Raw genomic sequence first — 27,414 nt, forward strand, 5'->3', positions numbered from 1 at the left:
AAAGGGTAAAACCCACCCATTTCCAATAATTTCATATCAACGTCTCAGACACTATAGATAATTGTGTTTGTTACTTTCCTGTGACACTACCTTTGAACCATGGTTCAAAGCTCTCTCACTTAGTTTTATCCAAAGAGAAAAGTGGGTTGTCAGTGTTGCACCCCTATAGCACTGATTGACAGTAGTCTTGCCAAGTGTGCAATACCTTTGACATTAGCTTTCTCCCCCCTGTGAGCTAAGCTGAAACACACACTGGCCGGGTTTCCCAGATTTGTTAAGAAGCTCTTAACGCTAAGAGCTTCCTGAGACCGTTCGAAGAGCGTTCTAAGCTTCTTAACTAATTTTGGAAACCCGGCCACTGTGGATTCATATATGAAAAACCTTAATGTCTTCATTTCATAACTGTAGAAAGCTGTTGAAAGATAAAAAGTCCTTCTGGGGAAACAAAATCAACAAAAGGAAGCAGTCTGAAATCCCTTTTCCCCCCCCTAACTGTCGTTGATTGAGTATCAACCATAGAAATACTCCAACCACAATAGCCCTGTTCCACTGTAACTGTACATTCCACTGAGATGCTGACTTCCCCCAACTACTGCTTTGCTGGGACTCTCCCTTATGTTCCCAACCCTTGCCCATGCCTCCTTAATACTTTAAAGAGAAGACAAATGTACATTTTGGAATCTTGACAAGAGTACTCCTCCCAGCTGCCCGTCCGGGCCGCAGCACTCAACTGTCCTGTCTACTGCAACTCCCTTATCGCTGGCCCACCAGCATGTGTCATAACCTTTTTGCAGATCCTCCAGAATGCAGCCACGTGCCTAATCTTCAAGCACTCAAAGTACTCACATAACCCCCCTACTGGGGTTGCTACACTAGCTGCCGGTTGCGGTGAGGATCAGACACACGCATGACGGGCCATGCATATCTCCAGGACATAATTCAGCCGTTTGTACCAACTTGGGCTCTTAGCTTTGCGACATTGAGTTGGCTCATGACCCCTGCGCGAAGACGGAAGGGTCCTTACACTCGCCATTTGATGCGCTTCCCCTTCCACACTCTACAGGAGTGGAATGACCTCCCCATTCAACTACGCAGCTATACTATGTAATATTGTAGTTGAGATGTCGTGTTTGCACTAGTTGAAATGATCATTGTTCTCCGTGCCTGCTTGCTGAGATGCGGTTACTTTGCACTGGGCATGGCCAATACAGTACAAACCATTCCTTGACCGAAATACTGGTAAAACTATGCATTTCTGATGTCAGTTTGGATAAAAGCATCTGTTATATGTGTAAAAGGTATATGTACTTTTATCTTTTTTCTGCTGCAGTTTTTTGCACTGGTCATATACTTTGTATATTGAAAAGAAATCAATGAAAACACTGGCTTTCACTGCAATGTATTTGCTTATTTATATCAGCTGTTTGGCAACCAGTATTCTTTCCAGGTTTTCAATTGAGTAATTATTAGTTAGTAATGCTATATCTCACGAATAAGTCTCTCTTCTCATTTGTTTTTCAAGAAGGAAGTGTTTTCTAGCCCACTTTGGTAGCATGCTTCATGGTTTTAGGATTACTCACTCGCTGAATAGCTTTTCATGTGTTATCCCAGGATGCTCTTAACACGCTCACGCACACACCGAAGCGCACAGCCCAGATTATTACCCGTGGATTCGAAGTGGAATTTAAAAGTGCTGTCCTACGTTCCAGAAAAGAGAAAAGGAAAAAATCCCCATCATCCGAAAATGATATTTTTGCCTGGCAGAACATGTGCACGTGTCTCTATTGAGTCCAGTTGAATGAATGTTAGGATTTTGGAGAGATGCGACAATTTGATACTCCACAAGCACCCCCTAAGGAATACAGTAAAACTGTGGAAACAATAAATAAGTCTGCATGAATGTGTAGGCCTGTTTGGCCCTTGAAGCAGGTTACACAGGGCATCTGAGTAATGGGTTGTTTACGGGTTCGCATCAAGGGCTGAATAATGGGGCTTTCAATAATTTTTCTTCATAATCGTATCCGTGGCAGTTTGGAACTCAGTGGTGGGTGATGCAACAGATGATAGACAATGATACGCTCTACGTGGCTCATCACACAGCGGCCCCTCTCTGAGAGTCTGCGTGCTCTACCATGTCTGTCACTCCTAGATGCTTCCACTTCACAGATGCACTTCACAGATTTTGTATGCCTTTCAGTTGATCAGGGCTAATTCAGTAGGACTGACATCTCACTAACTGACTTGTGGCATGCAGTGATAGTGCCACGTTTGAAGACTCTGAGCTCGTCAGTAGGGCCAATTGTATTGCCAATGTTTATCGGTAGAAATTCCTTGGCTATGTGCTGGATTTTATGCACCTGTGAGTGATTTGGTGTGTGTTACGCGCACACCTAGTGGCAGGGTGTTGTAATGGCTAATGAGTCAGGTTAGTTCCTCTGGAGTTTAGGGTTTCTTTAGTTAGGGATACTTGTTTAAATACATTTTTACTGTAACACCTTAGTGGCTCGGCCCCTAGACAATGAAGACCATAACAGAGTGGCTGAGCTCAGTAATTAGTGAGGTGGTCCACATACTTTTGGCAAAATAGTATATCTATAGACCTACTGCGGTGGTGTAGGTGAGGAGAGCAGATGTCTTGATTGATGTTTATGACACATGATAATAATATACCTCTACTAAACCCGCTCAAAAGCAGGAATTGCAATTAATAGTTTGCCAAGCGGCAAATTTGAGCCTGGCAATCTCAAATATACCAGGTGGACTTGGCAGGCCTCTTGGTCCTCTTACAACCAGTTAGGAACCTGTTTATGTCCTATCCTGCATTGTGACTTTGACGCTGATTAGCAGTGAGAGTACAGTAGCATATATTCTATCCGCCGCTGAAAGCAAACTGACATAACTGTTAATACTCCATCTGTCCACCCAGCCAGGAATCCATAATTTTCTCTGCCGAGCCCTGGAAAACACATATCCTTTTACCATGCCCAACAGCTGCTCTTGCTCCATAATAGGCTATTATGTGCCACCATGGATAAGTCTTTTGGCTAATGGTACAGCCATATTATTTTCAGTAAGCTTTAAACATTTTGCATATTGTACAGAACTGACATCCTGGGTTTAAGTCTGAAACAACATAGCTCTTTTGGTATTGAATATACCAAACTCTATTTGCACATTTAACCAAAATCAGAAAGTGGTGTAAATTGGCAAGAAACCAACCCTTATTTTAGCTGATTATTGAATTTAAGAATACAAATACTGCCCAAATCAAGCTTCAAAACCTATGATTCAACATTTATTCTGTCTGGTCATGGGAATTCACTGCTACCTTTTCAGAGATTCCATGACTATAATTACAGAGAATGCAAGATTTTGTAATGTATGCATTTTGTATAGATCCCAGTAGCCATTAAAGGGATTACAAGTCCATCGAGTTTTTGATTAGTGTATCTAGACTGGGCCACAAAAGGACAAACAGCCATTTTGTCTTCATGAGTCCACTACAAAGATATCTGCATTTACAATCTACTTTCCTGTCACTGGGGTCAGATGCCTGAGCGGTTAGGGAATAGGGCTATTAATCAGAAGGTTGCTGGTTTGATTCCCGGTTGTGGAAATTATGTTGTGTCCTTAGACTTGCCTCAAAAGCTTAGACTTGCCTCAGGGGAATGTCCCTGTACTTACTGTAAGTCGCTCTGGATAAGAGCATCTGCTAAATGACTAAATGTAAATGTACTGTTTGTCGGTTTAATTGAGCTCGACTTGTTGGGTCAGATGTGGGAAAAGTTTCCATGTGTGTCTAAGTGTGCTTGTTTACTGAAAGAAATGTGAGGTACAGTACACTCGATGTCGTATATCCTCGATTTTAAGTCTTTCCATATCATCATATAAGCGTATAAAACAATTTCTCCATGTCATCAACAATATTTTGTGAGCCGTGAAATTGCATGTGCCATTTTGTTCCAGGCCATTAAACGAACATGCTCAACTGTTGGGGTCTGGTTTTAGTGTTTTAAGGAGTGCAAAAGCACAGCTTTTATGATTAAAGCCAAAGTGTAGAGAGTGTGTGTTGCCTATTCTTAACCTGTGCCTTAACTGAGTTTTTATAGAGTTTCGCTTCATGCTACATGTTTACGTTATGGATTGTACTTTTACTCATAATGTTATTTTTTATATTTTTTTTTATTTGTAAAGAGGCGCTAGGGAATATTGCAACCAGCTTCACATCCCCAATTTCAGTTCACAGTCTGAGAAAGTTACATTACATGGAGGTCCATTTTTAGCACAGCCTCTTAAATTCGTTCCCCCTCTGGCCAATTGCTACTGAAGACAGACCGGACAACTTGACCTCCTGAGTCCCCTGTCTGTAACGTGTGTTTCCTGTGATTCCCCAATATCACTCCCCACCCCAACATGGGCTTCCCAGACCTCCACAAGCAAATAATCAGCTGTCACTCCAACCACACATGTTCATATCCAAAGAACCTCAACCACAGTTTCCATCCTACAGCAAATTATACCTCAGATTTTTCTCCCTCTGTATTGTAATGATCATTGCCTCCTTCCAGGAATAACACCAAGTCGCTGACAACCTAGTTTTCCCATTTTATTCCATTATAAAGTCACTTTAAGTTGACTCTGTGGCACTTGTGAAAAAACTGGGCTCATACATTTTGTTTTGGCTTTATAGTTTTTCTTTTTTCTTGCTTAATTTGAAAAGTCTTTCATTTTTTCATTACGTCGGCAAGGGACGGGGCCGGGGAAAAGTTTGGTGAATGAGCCAGACCAACACCCTTGGAAATACTTTTGTCAGCATTGAAAGATAAATGACCATAGTCTGTCATTATCTCCGTGACATTGCATTCCCACCTCCATGTGAAAGGCTTCGTCCCCACACATGACAACGGAGCCCCGGCAGAGGAACATGATCTCAGAGGTTCCATAATACCCTCCAGATCTTGGTGTTCACTGGTCTGTGTTTTTAATGGAGCACCACTCTGGAGAATTTACATCCCAGGTCATCTGGTCATGTGCAGGCGTAAATTTCGTGACGGCCATCTTTTGCCTTCTGTTTCCATAGCAAACAAAAACACAAAAGTAGGCCCAGCATGGTGGTAACACAGTTACAACAAGTTAAAGCAAGTTAGAAGCTTTAGGCAAAGGTGCTGACAGACCAACAGTCTCTCCCGGGATGATTGACGGTCACAATGGTTTGATGGAAAAACTGCAAGGAGATGGCCTGCAATCTAAAGGGCTATTTTAGCAATGAGCGCACGCTGGAGTTGTTCTGTCACATTAGTTATGGTCTTTCAAGAGGTAAGTGGAAAGAACCAGTAATAGGGGTCAACAACTCATAACATTTGAAAATGACTTGCGGACTTGGTTGTTTTTTTTCGCCTGGGACTTTTGTGAGTTGTGGCATGGTTGGGTTGGAGAAGGGGGTTTATGTTTGTGTGTGTGTATGTTCATTTTTGAGCTTTGTATGCATCTAGGGAGACTTGTTTTTGTGTTGTCTGTAACAGCAGCAGGTTTAATATTGGTTGTGTATAATCTTGTGCGTGTGTATGTTTAAGAGGAATGTGTGACTTTTTGAGTGCGTTTCTGAGAGAGGGCCGTTGCATGTGGTCTTAGACCTGCAAAACTCTAATGTACAATTTTCCTGTCACAATATCTGTGCTGGGCCTGCATACATGTTTTGTTAAGCCACCTAGCTCCAGTCATGGATCCCGAGCTCTCTTATTTTCTCTGGACCTGCCCAAAGAGGGGTTTGCTTTTCCCCATCCACATAGCAGTCTTGATGGTAATGACCTGATTAAGGGAACAGATAAATGGCAGGTATCCCTGTGTTTCGGTGGTTCATAATTAACGTAGCCTTCAAGACCAGGCAGAGTCCATCCAATGGGAGGGAAAGATGAAAAGCTCCACTGGATGGGAGAGAGGAGTCATTTCAGTTTCACCTTTTGTACTCAAGTCAATATTCCACCATATTGGAATATTGTGAGCACCGTACAATAAACTAAAAAAACTATAGTGTGTGCTCTCTGCCGACAAACTCACACAAACACACTAACTATAGCTATCGATCATTCTACCATCTCAGTTTGGAAACCACCAAACTTGAATTCAAGGATTTTCAGGTGTCTGGTAACATTTTATTTTAATATGAGCATGGATCTAAGTGGAGTCAAATTACATTTCAGTGTCATCCTGGAAGACCTTCGGTGAACTAGTCATCAATTTCAAGCAATCCACTGCCCAGATTCGGCTTCAGACACCAGGCAGTTACTTCAAAGACACTGGTGACGATTTTCCTGAACATTGGCCAACAATCCCCAACTTGTTTCCTTTCCACCCTTAGACAGAAAGCAGAAATCAGAACCTAATTGCAAAAAATAACTAGTTACATATGAAGCTGGGGGTGCTGGTGGTATTGGTAGTGGTATTGCTGGAGCGTATTGTTGAAGGAAATGAAGACCACTTCAAAGCAGCTCCCACCAAAATATGTCCCTGCTTTCTGTGTTTTTTTTACAACGCTTATGCTGTAATGCTGAAGTCAAGGCGATGCAAATTGGCACTAAACAAATGAAGGATTACAGATGTCATCAGAAGCGCTCCTATAACTAAGATGTTCAAATGTGAACTTTAAACTCATTTCAATACATTTAAAACCCAAATACAACATCATGTGGACTATTGCAACCTTAACTGGTTTTACCACTCTCTAACCACTCAGCTATGGCTGAGCGATTAGGGAGTCGGGCTAGTAATTTGAAGGTTGCCAGTTGGATTCCCTGACGACGTGTCCTTGGGCAAGGCACTTCACCCTACTTGCCTCGGGGGAATGTCCCTGTACTTACCGTAAGTCGCTCTGGATAAGAGCGTCTGCTAAATGACTAAATGTAAATGTCTATACACAGTACATAAAGTAGACAAAACAAAGATGGCACTAGTGCCAGGTGCGGCTCCTGAACATATAGTAGGATACTCTCAGGAAGGCAGCACAGCTGCAGGCAGCAGATGGTGAGATGATGTCATAGTGATAACGCTCTTCCAAGTAGTTAAATAGACCAGCCTGCGTGAATCCCCCAGACAGTCTGCGCTCTGAAGTCTTTAAGCTCAATATCCCCTCAAATACTGTCTGCTCATCCAACATTGAGTGGCAAGCGTTTCTCTCTGTTCTGGAAGTTGGGCCCTCCACATGTGATTAGAATTTCGTAGGTGTCAGTGATGTTCAGTGGGTTTGCAAAGCACTCTTTATATCAAGTGATCTATGTCAGTGTGATCAGTTGCTGGTCAATCAATGGGCAAATCTTAAGGTTTTTATAGACTGGGAATCTCAGTTTTCCCTTCAAAAAGGCAGTTGAATACTGAGAAATTAAAGTTAATACAGGCATGCTCAAATGTGTTTATTATGCTTACAGCTCAATGAGATAATGAATTCCTCCTGAAACTTGATGAAATGAAAAGCTATTGCAGCATGTTGCACTTGCAAGCATTTGGTATGTGATCTTCCAAAACAATTTGTTTCGTGAATTTTGTTTTTAATTAGTATTACACACGTCTACGATCTTGCAATCAGTCATTCAGGCCTGAATATGCTGTTTGGTGTCATTGTGTGTACCACATTGAACATGGACCAGAGAAAGCAAAAGAGAGAGTTGTGTGAGGAGATCAGAAATAAACTAATAGACAACTATGGTAAAGGCTACAAGCCCATCTTCAATCAGCTTGATGTTTCTGTGACAGCAGTTGCTAATGTTATTAAGAAGTTCAATGTCTATGGAACTGTAGCTAACCTCCCTGAGCGCGGCTGTAAGAGAAAAAACGACCCCAGATTGAACAGAAGGATAGCGTGAAGAACAGGAAAAGAACCAAGGATGACTGCCAAAGAGATACAAGCTGAAATCCAAGGTGAAGGCATGTTAGTTTCTAGGTGCACCATCCGTCGTTTTTTTTGTGAAAGTGGCCTCCATAGAGACCCAGTATTACTCAACTTTTAAAAGAAAAACAAAAGCCAGACTGGAATTTGCTAAAATGCATATTGACATGCCACAAGCCTTCTGGGAGAATGTCCTTTGGACAGACTAGTCAATCCTGGAGCTTTTTGGCATGTCACATCAGCTCTATGTTCGCAGAGGAAAAAATGAAGCTTTCAAAGAATAGAACACCACACCTACAGGGAAACATGGAGGAGGCGTGTTATGTTTTGGGGCTGATTTGCTGCGCCTGGCACAGGGTGCCTTGAATCTGTGCAGGACAATCAAGTCTCAAGACTATCAAGGCATTATTTAGCAAAAAATGTGCTGCCCTGTGTCGGAAAGTGTGTCTCAGTCGCAGGTCATGGGTCCTCCAATAGGATAATGACCCAAAACACGCGTCTAAAATCACCAACATTGGATAAAAAGAAAACATTGGACTGTTCTGAAGTGGCCTTTCAGTCCTGATCTGACTCCTATAGAGCTGAAACTTGCATTATGGAGAAGGCACCCTTCAAACTTGAGACAGCTGAAGCAGTTTGCTCAGGAAAAGTGGGCCAAACTACCCGGTAAAAGAAGTTTTATTGAGAGCTACCGAAAACATTTGATTGCATTGATAGCCTCTAAAGGTTGTGCAACTACATATTAGTCGAGGGTCCCATCTTATTTATCCATGCCATTTTATTTGTTTTATTATTTACAAAATTATGTTGGAAAGCAAACGCATTCTGATTTCTATTAAATATGGAATATTTAATACAATGGTGGATGCCAATGACTCAGTTTTGAGTTATTTCAGAATAAATTGTGCATTCTTTGTTTTCTGTGGAGGGGTACCAACAAATTTGAGCGTCTGTTTGTGACATGAATAGTAATCTGATTGGGGTTTTCTTGGGTCTCTTGCTAGCTGATCAGCCGAAAGGACAAGGCCACATTTGAGAAATTGGACTTTCTGACGTCCAAGGAAGAGAACTACACACGGATGAGGGAGTACATCCGCTCACTCAAGATGGTGCCCTGCATCCCCTACCTCGGTAAGTCTCTATTTTTTGCTATGCCTTTCTTTGCTCTCATTGCAAACTCATTTCAACTTTCCAAGAGGGAGAGGCTTCAACCTGTAGTATGTAGTAAAATGGCCTCCAGCAGTGCTAGCTGTCTTAATGCTCAATTTTTACTTCTCTGGGCTGCTTTTCAACGTCAACACTTTAATAATTCTCTTTGCCTTTTCTGACCCATCTTATAACCATGAACTTGAAGGAATAACAGTATATCGGTTATATATTGTTGATAGGAACACACTTAGTTAAGATTGTGTGTCAGAATACAGTGTGAAATTTGATCTGACTGGAGGTGCTGCTGCGGTTTTTATTCTACTTTTTTTTGCTGGACCATAAAACACAGACATTTTCCGCTAGACATCATTGGTGGGATGGGAATAGATGGCATGAACAGAGTATTAGCATGTGCACTGTTAAATGGATACTGATGGGCCCACTCAATCTATCTGTATCTCTATTTCTATGCTTTTACCTGTGACCTTTTTTGTTCAGTGAATCACAGTTGTCTAATTAATTTAGATGTTTCCTCTTCGTAGACCTGAAGGGCTATATTTAGCTAAATATAGCATTCTTTAGGGTTTTGTTGAAATGAACATACAGCCAACGGAGTTAATCACAATAAAGCAATAAAGCTCAGCGGCGTTGGACATAATATGAAAGACAGATTCACAGATTGTACCAGTACATTCTTTCTTTTCCATCATCCACCAGAAGATTATTATTTATTTTTTTACAATATACATTTATATTGCAAAGCAGATGGGGAAGTAACCTAGGAAACCATGGAAAGAATTACAAAGGATGTCAATTCCCCCCACATTGCTGCTATTGTGATTTACCAGAATATGTGAATGGACATCTATGCTGAGATATCTATTGAAGATGTTTGAGGTTCCATGCCCTTTAAAAATCGGTCTGGCAGAGATTTGGTTTTTGTGGAGCATATCTTATAAAAGAGCCGTGGAAACATGCTCATCTTTAGAAGTGTGCTCCCAAGGACAGGGAATTCACTAGACCAAGACCAGAAAAAGAGACCATAGTGCAACGTGAAATACCAAAAGCAAAAAAGATTGTAAATGAGTCATGCACACATTCACCTAGTAATGAGCAGACCCAGTCCCGTTGAGATGTCAGAAAGGTTTTGGCTGGTTTGTAGTGAGTGGCCAGAGTGTGACACAGCACTTTGCCAATCACCCCTAATCTGTGACACCTTCAAGGGTTCAGCAAAACAGTGATGTGATTGTTTAACAGTTATACGGTAGATTATACAGTATTGGTAGCATGTAGGAGTGAACCATGCAGGATCCAACCAGCAGTGGGTTGTTAACTTGCCGTTCTTACTCAACCTACTTTTTAATTCAGGTTTCATAAAGGGTCATGCAGAGTTTCCGGGCACCCATAGACTGGCATTTTAATGACTCTCGTCAAACGGCATGTTGGAGCCATCTCACAGAACCCCCCAGTGATCTTAATGAATTTGTTTTCTTTATTAATCCTCCTCGGATGATATTATTCAGACCGGTATGAAGCTCCCCCACTGGTCTCTTTGTTGTGAGGGAAGTGTTGGCAGCCTTCAGAGGGGAGGCCTGGTGGGGTATGGGCTTCATGCCTGGCTAGGTCAAAGGTCAGGTTTATGCCTGTGTGACTGACAGCCTCACCCTGTGTGGCTCAGTCAAGACTGGCTTTATCAACTTGCTTGCCCGTCTGGGTGGATGCCAAGACACTGGGATTTCAGGTACTCTATTCACAGGAGGCACATTGCATAAAGAAATGCACATTTATTGATTGAGTTGTCACCACCATACAAGCACATTCACCTTCACACTGTTTCTATTGGTACACACACACACACACACACTGAAACAGCCATTAGTTCTTCCTATTCACTTAGTTACCAGACATTAGGGAGAAATGGTGTTAGAATTGTGTCTTCATTCTTCTCATGAAAGACTCAGAGGGGAATCATTTTCTTCTCACCTAAGAAGCAGCACAGCATTTGCGTCCTGTACGTGCTTTTCATGTTTTTAACAAAGTTTGTGCTATCAACCTGTCTTGTTATCAAAGTCTAGAGGCATGCTTTTCCCCTCGAAATGTAAGATTACAACCAAATTATTTCAGGTGAGCGCATTTAGAGGCCAGAAGTAATGGGAGTGGACAGACTTTTCAGCTTTCTTCCAAAACACATTCCATCATACTATAATTCCCGTATTTGCTGTTTTACGTTTTTCTCATCTCTGTCAGGGTGGCAATCCTTTTACAGAAGGAAAATCAATTTCCGTGTTATTCCTGGATAAGATGGATAATTCATGAATTGGAAGCTCGACTTGAATGTTCTTTGACCTTTCAGTGTGCCCCGGGAGTGTTATTTACCTGTTGTGTCCACATTTGGCCTGGAGTGAAGTCCAGTAGCTGTGTTACTGGTAATGCTGACCACCTTAATGTGCCAAGTACGGGGACATTGAGTCTGTTGAGTGTCAAGTCACTTTTCCTGGCCTTGTTTTTCTAGTCATCGTCGGGTTCAAAATATGGAAAATCATTGCATCAAGCAAAGTCTACACTGCTTTTAGGGGTTTATCAAAAACCCATTTGTCCCCCCTGCAGTACCTCCACTGTAAACTTATATTAATAACATTAATAAATCAGTTCTGATCATTTAAGCCTACTGTGTGCATTTCTAAACCATGACCAGTCTGTAATCTGTGCCCCTCTTTGGGGAAACAATAACATTATTGTTCGCATGTTACTGCCTTGGATAAGTGTATGTCATCCATCTTGAATGAGGTATATCATCCCTTGTTTACTTTAAACAGTGTTTAAAATGACCCTGTCTTCATTCCCCTTCAGTGGCCAGAGCTTTTGAAGTGAGTTGGTCAATAGAAGAGAAACCTTGGCTCTGTTGTTCCTGGCATAATTACGTTGAGAAGAAAAACCAGGCGCTACACAGACCATTCGATTGACTGCACATGTCGCAGAGTGCAAAGTGTGTGTGTATATATATATATATATATAATTTTTTTGCTTTGTGTGCGAGGCCTTCCCCCTTTTAACGAGTTTTCCAGGCATTTATGATACTAGAGCAATTTCTGTTTCCCAGCTCTTTGGAAACTGAGGTCGTCATGGCAGCCAAGATGAGGGATAAGAATAGAGCTTTGACTGGTCGAGCGTTTGAGTGACAGGAAGGTTAACCCGCTCCCTTCAATCGCCTTTTTAATGTGATGTCTGTTCTGGATACTTTAGGGTTATTGTGGCTCTGTGTTGGCCTGTTTAGAACCATGGAAACTAAGAAAATGAAGATGGTGGTGGTGGTGGGGGTTGCGTCCATGGTAACCTGCATTACTTATCCCCCCCCCCTCTTAGCATGCAAGAAATTCATTAGCACCATTTTATTACATTTCTTGCTGCTTTATTTGAAACAGGATTGTGTTCATTTATCTTCAACAATGGATATAAATGCAGGTACATATTACAATGTACTTGGCCTTGCCAAATCAATCAATCTGTGCTTCAAGTTGTATTAGTAATGTTTAAAATGATAACTTTGACCAAAACAGTTGGCTGTACATAGTTTATTGCAAGGCTCTGATGGTACACATTAGATTGATACATTATATTAAAAAAATAATCTTAAAACAATTTATGTACAAAGAGGACTTAAACAATGGATAACATTGAAAATACCCCCAATAATGATAATGTTGTAACAATATGTCATGGTAGTCAGGTCTTTATTGGTCTCATGTTAAGGCAAAATTGGGCATGCAAAGGATTCACAGAGTATTGAACTCATTAGTCTAATCTGTGACGCTGCCAGAATATTCTTAATGCCTCTTCATCTCCATCCAAACTTTGCATTACATTAAAATACATTATCATTTTCAGGGGTTGTAAGTTGGCTTTGTCCAGTGTCCTTTCTATGATGGTTTTGTTAGATATGTAGGGCCCTTACACCATTAAAATGTGTGTTTGGACCCTTGAAAGGATACTTCTACAGTAACCTTAATCAACACATTGACTCTAGACTTTGTGATCGTAAGGAATGTGAATGGGCCTAGTCCCCATAACCATCTTTAGACCTTATCTTGCCATCCGCAACATAAACAATAATCTCGGAGTCTCTCTGAGAAGCTGAATGGTTCAGTTGACCTAATTTCTCTCTAATAGCTCACTGAGACACAGCGATGATGTCTCTCCAAGCGTTGTGAGTTTTGGGGGCAAAGAACAAGGTGTTTTTTCCAACGATACCCTTTCTTGAACCTCTTGACACCCATCCCTCCCCTCAGGAAATTCCTAAGAGTCCTTGAATGGAGAAAACAACTTAAAACTGCCTTTGTCTCCTCTCTGCCATGGACATTGTTGATGACTATTTAGGCAAAATTCGACATACCATGGATGAAAGTGAATTTCAGGAAACTGAAGGGAAATACCTCTTTGGGGATACATAGATGGATAGTAGTTATCTGCCATGCTTCTTTATGTTGGTGGAGAAGAGGAACTAGTACCAATAAGTGTTTTTGAAAAGGTCACCAAAAAGTGTCATATTTCCTTGAACTTAGAAGCATATTGTAAAACAGAATTTATGAAACAATCAAGTGAAAGCTCCAACTATCAAAAATATTCTATGTAGAGTTTCACAACTGTGTGTTTATTCTTCATCGACAATACAAAGACAATATCATATTTCCCTATTTAACTCACAATCAAAAATGTACAAAAAAAAAACACTTTTTACAGGTATCTTTGGTCACCAACTGAACAAGAAAGATACCAGTGCTATCTGTTTCTCATTCATTCATTCATTCATGCATTTCTACGAGTCTGTCACTTGGGACAGCAAGATCACGGAACACCGGGGTCCTTTGTCTATAGTCGCAATCGTTTTGTAGGTTCGGAGAGAATTTTACTGTTAGTTAAAGGGAAAAAAACGTAAACCATTTGACCCTGCATCCCAGAAAATGTTTGACTAGTTTTGCGTAAAGGGTTGAATGCCTGCAGATGAAAGAAAATACTACAGATTTTCACAACACGCCTACGCCCATTGCACTTTTCTGCTATCATCTGGATACGTACTAAGCATAAAAGCACACCGTTCAAAGAAGTTGAAAAAAAAGCCAAGACACAAGCGGAAATGAATTACACCTATTCTCAATATTTGGAAAAGGGATCACATGGGAGGGAGAGAATGCCCATCAAAAAAAGGTTTCATTGCGATTTCTTTTCTTTTCTGCTTCTGTGATTTTAATGGAAGGTGTTCTGATTGGGACGAATCATCATGGACACTTTCTTGAGGGAGTAAGCCCCGCCTCTGAACTCTGCCCAGTACACACCATCTTGATAGCGGCTACGGTAGTGTCCACCCCGGTACCACACGCCGTTCAGGTTGGAGTGGGCACAGGCATTGTACCACCAACCGCCTTTCTGGTAGTGGGCACAGTTACCTGGAGAGGAAAAATGATTTGTTTAGTCAGTGCAACAGTGTGTCTTCACCTAATACCAATTTCAATATCAACTTGAGTACTTTTGGGCTAGTCCTCTGTTCATCAATGCCCGCATCATCTTCAAAAATCTGTATTGTCCACTTTGTTGCTTTCAGGGCAACTCTGTGCTTCTGAAGTAGTTGAGTCAGGTCTATAAAGTAAGACTAACCATGAGGGGACATAAGGCTGTCCTGTTCATGCCTACTAGAACGATTCTAGTCATTCATTATCTGTCATTGGCTTATTACCTGTCAATACGCCTTTAATTTTGAATTGTGCTGTAATGTAGATGTAAGATGTAATGTAGACATGAGGTAACCGTTCATCATCTTTGCTGCCAGGCTTAGTGCTTAAAGAAACCTCAAAGATTATCAGGTATACTTGACTTGAGTGTACCTTTGACTATCAAAGGACAACAATATGAGTGGCAATAAACCATCAAACTAACAACATTCATATATGCAATTCTGTGATTGACCTGTAAGCACGTACACGCTTTGAATCTCTGCTGGCTCCTCACAATTAAAGTAGCCGATGCCGATATTCTTTTGTGCTCACCTGTGTAGACATCGTGATCCCTGTCCAAGGTGGTAAACTGCTTGCCATTGTGCCAGGTGAGGGAGTCACCAGCATTGCCGTGGTAACGTCCCACCCTTAGCTTGTAGAAGTCTGCCTCGGACTCCAAACGGAAGCTTGCATATTCGGCAAAGGTCTTCCGGCCAGACCAGTCTTCCAGCATTACAAGCAACTTGTAGGTGCCCTGGTTGGTCAACCAGTAGATGTTCTCGAGGCCTAGCCAGTACTCACCATCGATGTTGCCAAAGCCTGTCTGTCATGGTGGAAAGTCAAATAAAAAAAGTTTCATTACAGGTTTTTCATTACAAAATGTGTAAGGGGAAAGAGATAATTGTGCCAATTACAGTACGTGGAAGCATCCACCCAATAGATAAACACATGCGAGTCACTCAGCCCATGTCATTCATCTTCTTTGATGCATGGATTACAGCACAGGTGTCATTCTAGTATGTTGGTTAGATACAAAAATAAAAAAAGGTGTCTGCACAATGGCATTGGCAATGATTGGCAAGACATACTGTACTCTCCCTGTGCTTGTGAGTCTCCCAATAAACCACACATGGATTGAATCAGAAGGGAGCCTTTCCATTTGCCAGCTCTGAGTGTGTAATTTGTGACTTAAATGGCCTCATATTCAGAAGAGGAGAGGCATGAGGTGTCTTGGAATTGATCTGTTGTGTCCTCGGACTGGAGTTTAAAGGGGTGGGGAAGGAATCCAAATAGGCCTGTCCGCCCTTTGGTCTGCAGGATGTTAATCTTAAACCACAAAATGTTTGTGCATGTATTATGTCATACTGGTTCCAACCCCTGGCGAAATGGGGAAAGCCACATATCACACATATGAGGTCACGTAAAAAATGTGGATTGAATTTGATGGTGTTTTTTGGGACCTAGTCGGATACTGTATGTTACATTATCTCATGTTTGAGGAATCAAATAAGAAATAAAATAAACAACCTGAAATACTGTAAAGTATTCATTTCATATTCTCTATGGCTCATAAAACCCAATAAGGGTTCCTTATTCAACAAATATCTTGTTACATTTTTCTTTAGGCCTCAGTGCCATCAATATAAGATGGAGAACTATAATTTATTTTTGGTTAATATCTTCATAGATGAATAATACATAATGTGTTTGATCAAGCGGCATAGACTGTATCCCAGATGTTTAGTTACCTTGTAAGTTTCCCAGTTCCTGAAGAAGTTGACAGAGCCATCCTGGCGTCTCTGTATGACAGTCCAGCCACCAGGGTCATGCCTCTGGTCGCACCAAACCTGCATGAGTCGGTTGGCATTCTCTGGCTTCACCAGATACATCCCAGTGGCTGTGTGGCCATCCTCCAGAGCTTGAAGACAGTCTTTGAAAGGACCTGTGGAAAAACGGTTGGGAATACTCGTTCAGAGCAGTGTAGCAGGGTTTTTTCTTTAGAGCTGAACATGTTTCACATTTCTAGACATCAAGTGATATGTTTGTGCACTATCCTTTCTAACATTATACAGAGAGCTTGTATGGTTTGAATACTGTAGCCTCTCCTGTGAGGAGAGACATCATTTCAATGACAAATTCATAACCTTCTGTACAGTCATAATGCTTCCAACCTACCCCAGAAGAGCACACCTGATGCAACCTGGAAAACCCCTCACAAACACCCACCTGTATAGTTTGCTAATAATCTGGTTGTATGGTCCCCCCACCCCACTCTCAGAAATCCGAGGAACTCCCACTCTTTTTCCCTTCCTCGACAAATTGACAGAATTGACATTGGCTGTGTTTCAAGATGGGAGACTAGCTGCCTGGAGTCAAAATCTAGCCAAGATAAACACTGGCATGAGGACCGCAGAAACAGGTAGCTCCAGACTTTTTTTGCAGCACTCTTCACCCTTCACATAGATTAGCAGGTCCTCTTTCAATGGCACCGCTGTGATTGTTGTTAATAAAACGGTAGAAAACTGTAGGTTCCTTTCAACTAGACTATGCTGAATTCCAAGATTTAAGTGCTAACTAAATGTTAGGCTATGTTAATGGGCATACAACCGTTACAACATCCTTATTCAGAGAAATTATCACTAAATCTGGAAAAGGTTACAGAATGTGAACTCGCAGACCACTGTAGTAAGTAACCATAAATGTTGACACTACTGAGGTTTTACTCTCTCACTACCTCTCCTCCCTGGCTTTGCGTGCTTATGGAAACACTGCTGTTCAGTGACATCTTTTTCTAACCGTTGTCATGTTTTGTTTAGGCTTGGGTTGATTTTCCGGTTTGACCTCTGGAGTAATTGCGTGGCTGTTTTGATTATGACTTCATGTCTACTGCAGCTATGTATATGTTGCAAGTGTAACTGAAATAATTGAAATTGGGCTTCGGTGCTTAGAATCACAAATGAGTTTGTCTGCTCAGCCATTCAGCAGAAATACTATATCTGTTCAGTGAGTGTGTGCATAGTCTACAATAGCTCACACATTGCTTTTTTTTAAAGTCTGCTTGACAACCTGAGGGAATCACCACTTTCAAAACTTTCCATTCCGGTGTCTGAGACCGCATCCTGCAGGCTATTGTTTCCATGTTCTCTCCTACTGTTGGCAGCCTCCTGCTGTCCGCCCATAATCTCAGCACTAAAAGCTGGTGTGTGGGTTTCTTTTTTTCACCTTGTCTGGGAGCATTTGGCACGATTTGGTTCCTGCGGGTATTCTCACAGGGCAGTTTTTCCAAATGATGATGCCCACACAGCATGCTGTGGCATCATGCCCCACCTCCTTTACACACACACACACACACTCACTCTCTCTCTCTCCACTTTATGTGGTTTAGTGTTTGTGCCAGCAACTGGGAACAGTGTTAAGCTCAATTACAGAGACACTCATGATGTAACCGTTATTACCTGTTTCTCCAGGATTTTGGAGAGTATAGATGATTTAGAGATTTGAGCTAATTGGCCTAGTAGTTGACCTCCATTTGTGCTTCACAGTCACCTACTGCCAATACAAATAGGTCTGACAAATCTAATTTGTCTCTGGTTTAACATTTCCCTTGAATATCTTCATGAATACAAGCTGGATCCTAACACAGAGATCTTCTTGTGTATTTACTAGCTGGTTTTTCCACTGTTTTATCGCTTGCTCTTGACTGAAGTGATTTAGAGCCTGCTGTGTAAAAATGAGTTGCCTGAACCTCAGAGATGGGGGGGGGGGAACTATTGCAGCTGAGCTGTGTGTCCGCCCCTCCTGAAGTGTCTAAGTTTATGCTCATTCAGTTGCATGCAAGCATCTGTCTGCATTTGATATCCCCTAAGCAGGCACACTCACTCTAAGCTTGTCACCAATCAGCACACACCTCAGGGAACTACCGTGCTGTTCTACTATAAATCTCTGATCCTATCTAAAACCAGGCCCTCAGTCAGGATGTGTCTGGCTTCTATCAAATGTGATTGATAGTTACTCAGTGATCAGGCCAGGCCGACTTCACCCTCACCCATTTTCTGTCTTCCGGCTTTTGGCCTTTTTTGCTTTTTTTTCCCTGCTGTGGTTGGAAAGGTGTTGTCATTTTCATAGACATAGGGCTCAAATCCTCATCGCGCCTCATGAATCATTGGGGCTGCTCGATTTTTTCCACAGTGTCTGCCAGCCCCTGTTAGCAAGCCGTGTCCTTGCCAAACTGCCAATGCAAATGACTTTGAAACTGTTGCTCTCTCCTGTTTTCTTGCCGGAGTTAATGTATTTGTGAGCATAACTTTACAAAAAACATGCACCTGTTTGGTCGATTTGATTAATCCGTCTATTGATATATTCCTTTTTCTACGACAGACAGGATGTGTCATGGGTAGTATTCATAATAGTCTAGAACAGTAGTTCTCAACCCTGGTCCTCAAGTACCCCATGTCCTGCATGTTTGAGATATTTCCTTTTTCCAACACACCTGATTCAAATGAATGGTCGTTAGCAGGCTTCTGCATAACTATCAACTAACAACCCATTCATTTGAATCAGGTGTGTTGGAGCAGGGAAACATCTAAAACATGCAGGACAGGGGGTTACTTGAGGACCAGGGTTGAGAACCACTGGTCTAGAAACTGCAATAGTAATTGTCACTACTGTACAATTTGGATAAAGAAGGAGAGAAAACCAGATATCATTTTATTTCAAGCCAGTCCACACAGGGCTGAACATGATCCTCTAAGCTGTACTTTTAGCCGGGGATACATATTAGTCTCTGTGACAAATTACAGCAAATCTCTGGGATCCAGGCCCCTGTTTGGTCCTCAACCACCCCCTGTATGCTCCCCAAGAATGAAAAAGCCTTTGGATGGCACTAAGAATACTGAGTCTGGCATTAACATTTATCTGTTGTCACATGGTTAAGATTAGAGTCTGCAAGTGCCAAGGTTCAAATATAAGCTGTTGAGAAGTACAACATGCACACTCTTAACTGTGGAACATAGTTTTTGCATTATGACTTGTTATGAAAGATCGTCCACCATAGCTATAGATAATGGTAGTATGATGCATTTCAGTAAAAGTGCATCATTAAAGGTTTATTTGCTCTTCTAAATAGACCTATTCTATGAGTGTGTTCTTAGTACCTCAAATCTGGTTTTTCCTATACCTATTCTTCATAATCCTTTCTCTTCCTGAGCTTTGTCACACATTATAGCCTCATGCCCTGCAGTGGATCCACTCACCCGTTGCACTGTAGAGCATCACTCAACATCCTACACAACACTTGGTTCCGATGATGAAAAGCTGCATCTAACACATCACTTCCTGGCAAACTCTCAACACTATTTAAAACAGATTCATCAGAAGGGAAGGAAAAACAGAATTTCATGGGAATCTACTGCAGCATATTACATATAGTCGATTAATTAAGATAGTTCAGTAAGCGCGCACACAAATGGGCATTGCGACCACATTCAGGACCCGGCCAGAGTGTACACCTCCGGCTGATGAATAAGCATGTGTCTCAATGGATGTCGAAAGCTAAGTGGTGGGGGTGCCTAATTGGTGAATATCTTCAAAGGTCCTTGGGCCTCCACTTGTGTCGTCTGAGTTCCTCTACAGCACCTGTCAAACAGAAGCTGACAGCTTCAGACCCGAAAGACTCACAATACCGCTGTCTGTAGGAATCCTGTTAAGCTCATCTCCTCTTTGTCAAACAATTCCAACAATAGTACCTTGATCAAGTCATTGAAATCTTCATCTTTAGGCTACAAATGCGATTTTTAACTCTAATTCCAGTTGTAATTAGTTGCTATTCATTGATACTCATGTTTTATCCACCAGACAGCACCTCAGATAGTTTCTAAACATGTATAAATCCTCTTAATAGCTTGATGATGTATCAATCATGAAAGGAAAGCTGTGGTGCATATCTGTGTTTACGCTTTGAAAGTGAGTTATTGCAGTGACTGCGATGGAATAATAGTGTCCTGATTTAAAGTTCTTAGGCTTCTGTTTGTGTATGAACAGTACAACCGGCACTCATATATTTGCCTTCCACATTTCCCAAGTCAGAAGAAACAACTGGGGAATAGAAGAAGTGGCTAAGATTCACTTGAGCTTGGATGCAGGCCAGTTTGGAATGAGCTGTTGCAGGAAGAGAGCGACATGTTTTTAGGGTGCTTTGAGAATTGGCATTTGTTTCTCTGTTGATTTATTTCCTGTGAAGCTGCATAGTTCTTACTTATATCTCATTTGAAGTCAATCAAGTATTCAGACACAAGGACAGATCTTTACAGATCTTTTTTTTTTTTTATTAAAAAGGGTTGCATTGAGGTGTGCTTTGACAGGCAACTAGCCAGACATGCTTTCTAGTGCCTGGCTGTGCACATCCATCAGTTTTTTTCCCCTTGCCTGAAGGAGTTTTGAGAGGTGAGAATGATTTGCTCTGCTTCTGCAATAATGTATATATCTTTCTAGCAGCCTCTTTGCTAAGCTAAGGGTATTTTCTTTGGAATGTTTGATCTTCAGTGTCTCTCTGTGCAGAGCACCACTTAAGAAAATGTTGGACAATTTATGATCCCTAATATGAATGGTTCTATAAATTCCATAAATCCTACTGTGGCTAGAGGAGAACAAGTTTGTACCTCACTTAACACATTATGCTTTTCATACATAGTCACATGTCCTTTGCGCAAAGGCTTTGCTTGAGTTCTCTTTGAAGATTATGACAGAACTAACTGTCTAGAGGTGGCTGGCTTCTTGGATAGCTAAACCTACAGCTACCGGTGTTTTGTCTCAACTCATTAAAGAAAGTGGTGGGACTCTCAGATTTAGACGGAGAAAAGTACTCACCAGAGGGCTTGTTGGTGGTGGAAGGGCTGTGGGTGCCTGTGGGCATGGTTGGTAGAGGCGGCGGCAGTGCCTTTGAATTCTGGTCGCTCTGTATCTCGTTGGTGATCTGATTGTTGTTGCGGGTGTAGGTGGGTGGCTGGTAGGGTTTGCTTGCTATGGGAGGCGCTGCAGGCCTCTGTGGGGGCAACTGAGGGACAACTGGGGGTTGCGGACGAACCGGACGGGCCCGTTCCCTCTCCATGTCGTAGGCATGTCCGCCTCGTTTGCAGTGCTGTTCCATCTGCACGATGAGCGCGCTCTGGTTGCCCGCGAGAACGGAGAGATGCTGATACTTGTGCTCCAGGTCGCGGTAGCGGGCGGCCAACCTCCCCATCTCGGCCGTGTGGTTGAGGACGCGGTTTTCCAACTGCGACACCTCCAGGGAGTTGTCCCGCTTGCGGATGATCTCGTGCAACAGCTGCATGTAGAGCTGAGTGACCCGGGCGTTCATGTTGCGGCTCTCCTTGCGCAGGAGCTTCACCTCGTTGACCACGCCGCCGTCCACCTCCACCAGCTGCTGCAGCGACTCGATCTGCCGTCGCTGCTTCTGCAGCTCGCCGTTGAGGAGCTCCAGCTCCTGTTTGTTGACCCGGTTCTCCAGGAGCGCCTCGGGCTCCTTTGAGTTGACGCAGATGGCACCCGTGTTCTTTTGCTGCGGGACGATGAAGGTGTAGGAGCATTTGTCAGCTTGCGAGGTGGGGTCAAGGGTCACGGAGCGTTTCTGGCGCCCTGCATAGAGGAACTCCCTCTCTAGGACTTCGTCTCTGCTTTCAAACTCCTGGGCATCTCCTTGGAGAGAAGAACTTGGCCCACTGACAAGCAGGAGCACCAGTGGAATCACCGTAGGGAGAAACATAGCGAAGTCGTTCTTATCAGGATGTTCTGTTGGGAGAGAAAAGAAAACAAAATATGATTCGCTGCTTACCCCCACACCAATCCCTGTAAGAAATGTGCAAATATGTCATTCCACGTGTAATGATTCCAATATTGCCAAATGAAAATCCCTGCTACAGTCCTTGTACTGTATGCGACTGCTAGGTAAGAGAATGTCACCAAAGCCAAGCCTCCATGCGTACGGCCCTTCACCGACTTTAATCGCGACTGCTCTGCACGGTGACCAGCACAAGGAGCTTGTTGACATTCCACCATTATCACAGTGCCCGGTCAGCCCCCTCAGGTGTTCTACGCTTCTGCCTAATAAATCCCATTTTCATCTGAGAAATGTAAACAGTTGCGGTTTATAGAAAGGCTTTTGCCCTATGTGGCAGAGGAATGCAGGAATTGGGTTCCATCTGTCCCCCCTAGGGTGTACTTTATGTCAAAGTATAAATACTCGTTGCATTTGTTGAAATCCTCCATAGTGTAGATTCACTCAGATCTACTTCTCATAGTAAATTAAGCATGATATTTTGTTTTCAAATAAGCTGTTTTCATGTTTTGGGGGGAAATTTATTTTATGCAAAATTGCTCCGCTTTGGTTTTGGCCTGAATAGATAGTGGAAGTGAGAAATGTTATTTATAGGCATCCCTTCTTCCCATTGTGGGATTGTCAAAATGGTCTGTATTGTCCCCATCTTGATGAGTTTCACTGTCAAAACTAGTCTGAGATGATGAGAAAAGGTGGGAGAGGTGGGAAAAACGTGAAACTCCAGTCATTCTCACTGACAGTCCCTGTGATAGTGACAAACTTTCATTCACATTCTTTCCCTTATTATGTGTCAGACTCACCTAAGAGAGCACCATGAAGATGCAAATGACAGGCCTGGAGGAACCTCATATCAACAAATTATTTTAATTAACCTTCATCATGATTGACCCGGTCGTACCCCCCCATGTTGATTAGATTTCATCCTTTTTATCTGCCTTGGCAATGTAGTCCCGCAACATGTTTTGATGGTTTCTATGTGCGTCATGGGAAGAAATGCTTTCACAGGATAGGAATGTTAAACAACAAAAACTGAAGTGATAATGTAAGGAGTGGGCTCTCACTTGATAAGTTATCATTGTTTTTCAAATGCAGAAACAATTTTTGTGGTTCTGATTCGGTCTAATAAAGACATGGTAGACAAAAATTATTGATCAAATGTCCTTATTCACCTGACTAGAGAATGAGCATGTATGATAAGAAGTTAATGTTTTGTTTCCATTTCTCTTTAGCCAGACACAGTACCATGCATGAATGAACCTCAGGAACTTATTGCATGTGGCACATATTTGTTTAACTCATCAGTGTCAGTATTTCCCAAACTGTCCAACCCACCCTCATTGACAAATGACAGAATTAAGTGCTCCTTTATCAAATGTAGTGTGATCTCACTTTTTCCCACTTGCACTTGACATTCATGTCAGGGGAATTTTTATATGGTCTGTGGTCAAGTATATGATGTTTGCTTCAATGAAGTGTGTCGTATTAAGTCATTTGAATTTATTGAAGACTTTCTTTTTTTGTTTTAATTACCTTGACTAAAAACTGCAAATTGTTTTCATGGATGGTTGTCATGCCTACTTTTGATCCAAAGAAACATACATAAAGAAATCATGAGAAAAGATCCCCTCTTTTAGAAAATTGTAGTACTTATGTTACAGACTCTCATTTTCGTATTTAAAAAATGGGTGTGTTTGTGTGTTTTTTTATATGGTAAACATATCTTTACAACAGGCTGTTCACATCTGCCTATGTTAACCATGGCCCCTTCACATCTTTGATGTCTTCTTCACAATTTCACTGCCCATGGAGACGGCAGAAGAACCCCCCTTACTCACGCACATGCACAGATAATGCGCTTAAAATTGTTGTATTTCTGAGCAAATATGAAGTAGACTGCTGCCAATTAGTAGCTATGAGGGGGATCTTTGTCTGGCAGCTAGAGGAAATTGCAGAAGGACGGATGTCACTAAGGTCACAGTTCGCAAAGACAGATGTCTGAAAACGAGGGACTTTAAGGTCTCGTCGCTAATGAAAAGTTTGGTTTTTACTTCACAGTTTTGTTGACGTCTGTCCCCACCATCGTCCTCTCTTTCAGTGTCTTTCAAAGTGTTAAAAACCTTTAAAGCTTTTGCTAGTGGGTTCAGACTAGTACTATTGAAAGCACATGGCACTCCATATCTCAACAGTTTGTCTTCCATGAAATGCCCTCTGTGGTCCCTGTCATTGACCACAGTGAGTAATCCCAGGGGAAAGTCCTCCAGCTCCTTTTTACTGCCCCTGTTTGGCCTTTCAGAGTCAAGGTTTCTGCCCTTTTGATAATGCTTTGAAACTAGGGCTCCAGACTTTTAAGAAAAAAACGATAAGCCTCCACACAAAATAGATGATTGTGCAGTTATTTTCCAACCAAGCGGGACAGATTTTGTACGCTATGATATCATAGTGTTTTGTAGGCAAGGTGGTTGGCAGGTCCCTTAAGGAGCTAGATACAATAAAGCCAGCCAGGCCCCACTTGAATTTGACATGGGAATTTCTTTCTAAACAAGACATGATGTAACAGACAATTACCCTTTTTTCCCCTCACCTCTTCTTTTTCTGCAGTGTTGCTTTACATGCTGAACACTGAAGGAAGTTTGTCAGGGCAACTTGCCCAATATATTTACTGTCACAGCTATCACGTTTGTTTTGAGGTGTTTCGGCACACATGTTTTGGATTACGTGTGAGCAGTCGTGTGTGTAAATTCGTAAGAAAGAGAATGTGCGTTCCTCCTTTTAGGGTATAATTGGAAGTTCAAGCCTCAATGGGTCAATCAACAAGCTCCCTTTTTTTGCACACATGCTCAAACAAATACACAAACTAATTGATCTCTCTTGCACTTATCTCAACCCCAAAATACACACACATGCTAACTCCCACTCCCACTGAGACACTCTGCCACAGCTTCACTCAGCATGATGCGTGAGGAGTCTCAGATGCCAAGGGATGCGTCTCCGTCTTGTCTGCACCGCAAAAACAGACGTCGGCCTCTTGTCTCAAAGGCCTGACAAGTCTCTTGTGTGTTCCTAAACCACAGCTGGTAAGAAAGAGGCTGCTTCACACTCCCCAATGCGGTTACTCTGAAGTGGGTTAAGTGGTAGTTGACTTGTGCATGACTAGCATAGTAGTTTGTCACCTTACTCATATCCTTATATTCTAACTGAACGGTAGTTTAGGTAACGGAGTTAGCTTACCACAAAAGCACCTCTTCTACAGCCATTCATGTGCGTGTGACTAACAGGTTTTAGTCATGTCCTTCGGACTCAAAGCTTCTTTGTTTAGGACTTTGCTTGGACCAACTATTGCAGTCAACTAGTATACATGAATCTATTCCTTGATAATTCAAAATCCTTAAGAATGTAAGCAGTCCATAAATATCAGACGTAATTGTTAGCTGATTAATATACTTAGTTGCAACAAATTAAGACTTTTGTTGTGGTGTAATTAGCACAATGAATGAAGAGTGTATTATTTGACCACAGTACCCATTGCACCTCATCAGAGTTGTTAAGTCTCTTTGGAATTTGTGTCAGCCCCTTTACTACAAAAGTGCTGTGACATTACACAGACTCAGCTGTCTTGTGTAGAACTGTGTGTAATGACTACACAAACAATCATTTCATAAGTGCAGACTTTGCCACCAAAATCTGGGAAGTGCAAAAAGAAACACTGATGCTTACCAGATAAGTCTCTCTTTCCTCCACTGTTTGTCCTTCACTTTGTCTTCTCACTCTGTCAGTGCCTTTAAATCCCTTGCCTCCCCGGCAGGTTCAGTTGCTTCTCAGTGAAGGAAGTCATTGCAACTCCATCATTCTTCTCTTTTTACCTTTTCAATTCCTCTTTCTCACCCTCTTCCTCCTTTGGGCACCCTCACCTCTTCTCAGTCTGTTTGCGGATGTGTCCTAAGTAATCTGTCCACGGCCCGGCTGTTGGAAGTCTTCAAAAACTGGATGTTCTCATTTAAAAACAGAAGAGAAACGTTTTTCTTATGGAGTGTCCCTTCAGGAACCTTAAAGATGTTCCAAGTTCATTCATTCACAGCAGAGGTAGAAGTGTTACTTTTAGTGGAATCTTGAACTCAACTGAAAGAACACCTGAACATGGGTCTTTAGCATACTCTTTGCACTGAGTCCATCAGTATTGCCACATCCTTACCATAGTCGTTTTTCAAGTAAGCCCCCTGTTCTTTCCTCTCTGTCTTTCCCTCTTCCTCTCCCTCTCTCTCTCTCATGCTATTAGAGGTGAAACACTTTTTTTGGCTTGTAGTAATCAAGTTTTGAACTGGGTTCCTCCCCTTTCCCCTCCCCTTGGCACAAAAGAGATCAAGCAGCAGCAGACAGGGACTCCCCGTCCCCCCACCCAAACCCTTGTCCCCTGCAGCCCCCCCAGAGCCCTCCCCCTAACCCTCCAGCCTCCCTCCCCCTAGTCCTCCAGCCCCCCCCCAGCCCTACAGCCTCCCTTGCACCCCCCAAACCCACCCCGACACTTCCTTCATCTCGGCTATATGGGGAAAGAGCCTGCCACAGCCACAGACACCAGCTGCAACTGTTGCTGAGTGAGGTCACAGGCTTCAGTGGGTGTGCAGCTTGACCCAGCACTCATAGGAGGAGAAAGGAGGAGAGGACAATTTATACCTGTGAAAAACGGGAAGCATTTTTCTTTCTTTCGCGTTTACTTATTTGAAGTTAGTTTTTCTATATTTTCATAGTCTTTCCCATGGTATTTATTGACCTCTTTGTCTCCGTTTCCCTCTCTCGCTCACTTTCACTCTCTCCGACACAAAGACGTAAATTCACTCTCAGTCAATAGAGGGCGGTCTCCAAGCCTTAGGGAGGTGTGTTGTAAGGCAGATAAGTATTTTTTATGTATTGTCAGGTAATTTGGGTGTGTTTGTTGAGCAGAGGAGGCTTTATTGAAGGTACAGTTATTATCTGGGCATTTGTTTCTGGCAAGTTACTCAGTTAAGGCATTTTATAAAGTTTCTGTGTTAAGGACAGTGAATGCTGATCCACAGTGCAAGCCTAAACATTTTAGG

The 27,414-nt window shown here is 42.2% G+C and overlaps 2 protein-coding genes across 3 annotated transcripts in view; one reads left to right on the forward strand and one right to left on the reverse strand.

Annotated features, from left to right (window-relative positions):
• Nucleotides 1–27,414, forward strand: part of LOC124463130 (ras-specific guanine nucleotide-releasing factor RalGPS1) — a 111,806-nt gene that overhangs the window by 43,945 nt on the left and 40,447 nt on the right. For both annotated transcript variants that reach the window (XM_047014884.1, XM_047014886.1), the window contains exon 8: nucleotides 8,884–9,010. In XM_047014884.1, coding sequence (XP_046870840.1) covers nucleotides 8,884–9,010 — 127 coding nt within the window. The remainder of the gene's footprint in view (nucleotides 1–8,883; nucleotides 9,011–27,414) is intronic.
• On the reverse strand, nucleotides 13,656–26,632 carry angptl2a (angiopoietin-like 2a). The gene is made up of 5 exons (XM_047014887.1): nucleotides 26,060–26,632; nucleotides 21,379–22,299; nucleotides 16,263–16,456; nucleotides 15,067–15,337; nucleotides 13,656–14,469 (listed from the first exon to the last, which is right to left on the reverse strand). The coding sequence occupies exons 2-5, from the start codon at nucleotides 22,271–22,273 to the stop codon at nucleotides 14,270–14,272; spliced, it is 1,560 nt and encodes a 519-aa protein (XP_046870843.1). The 5' UTR covers nucleotides 22,274–22,299; nucleotides 26,060–26,632; the 3' UTR covers nucleotides 13,656–14,269.

This window comes from Hypomesus transpacificus, unplaced genomic scaffold, assembly GCF_021917145.1.
Source record: "Hypomesus transpacificus isolate Combined female unplaced genomic scaffold, fHypTra1 scaffold_27, whole genome shotgun sequence".
NCBI lineage: Eukaryota > Metazoa > Chordata > Actinopteri > Osmeriformes > Osmeridae > Hypomesus > Hypomesus transpacificus.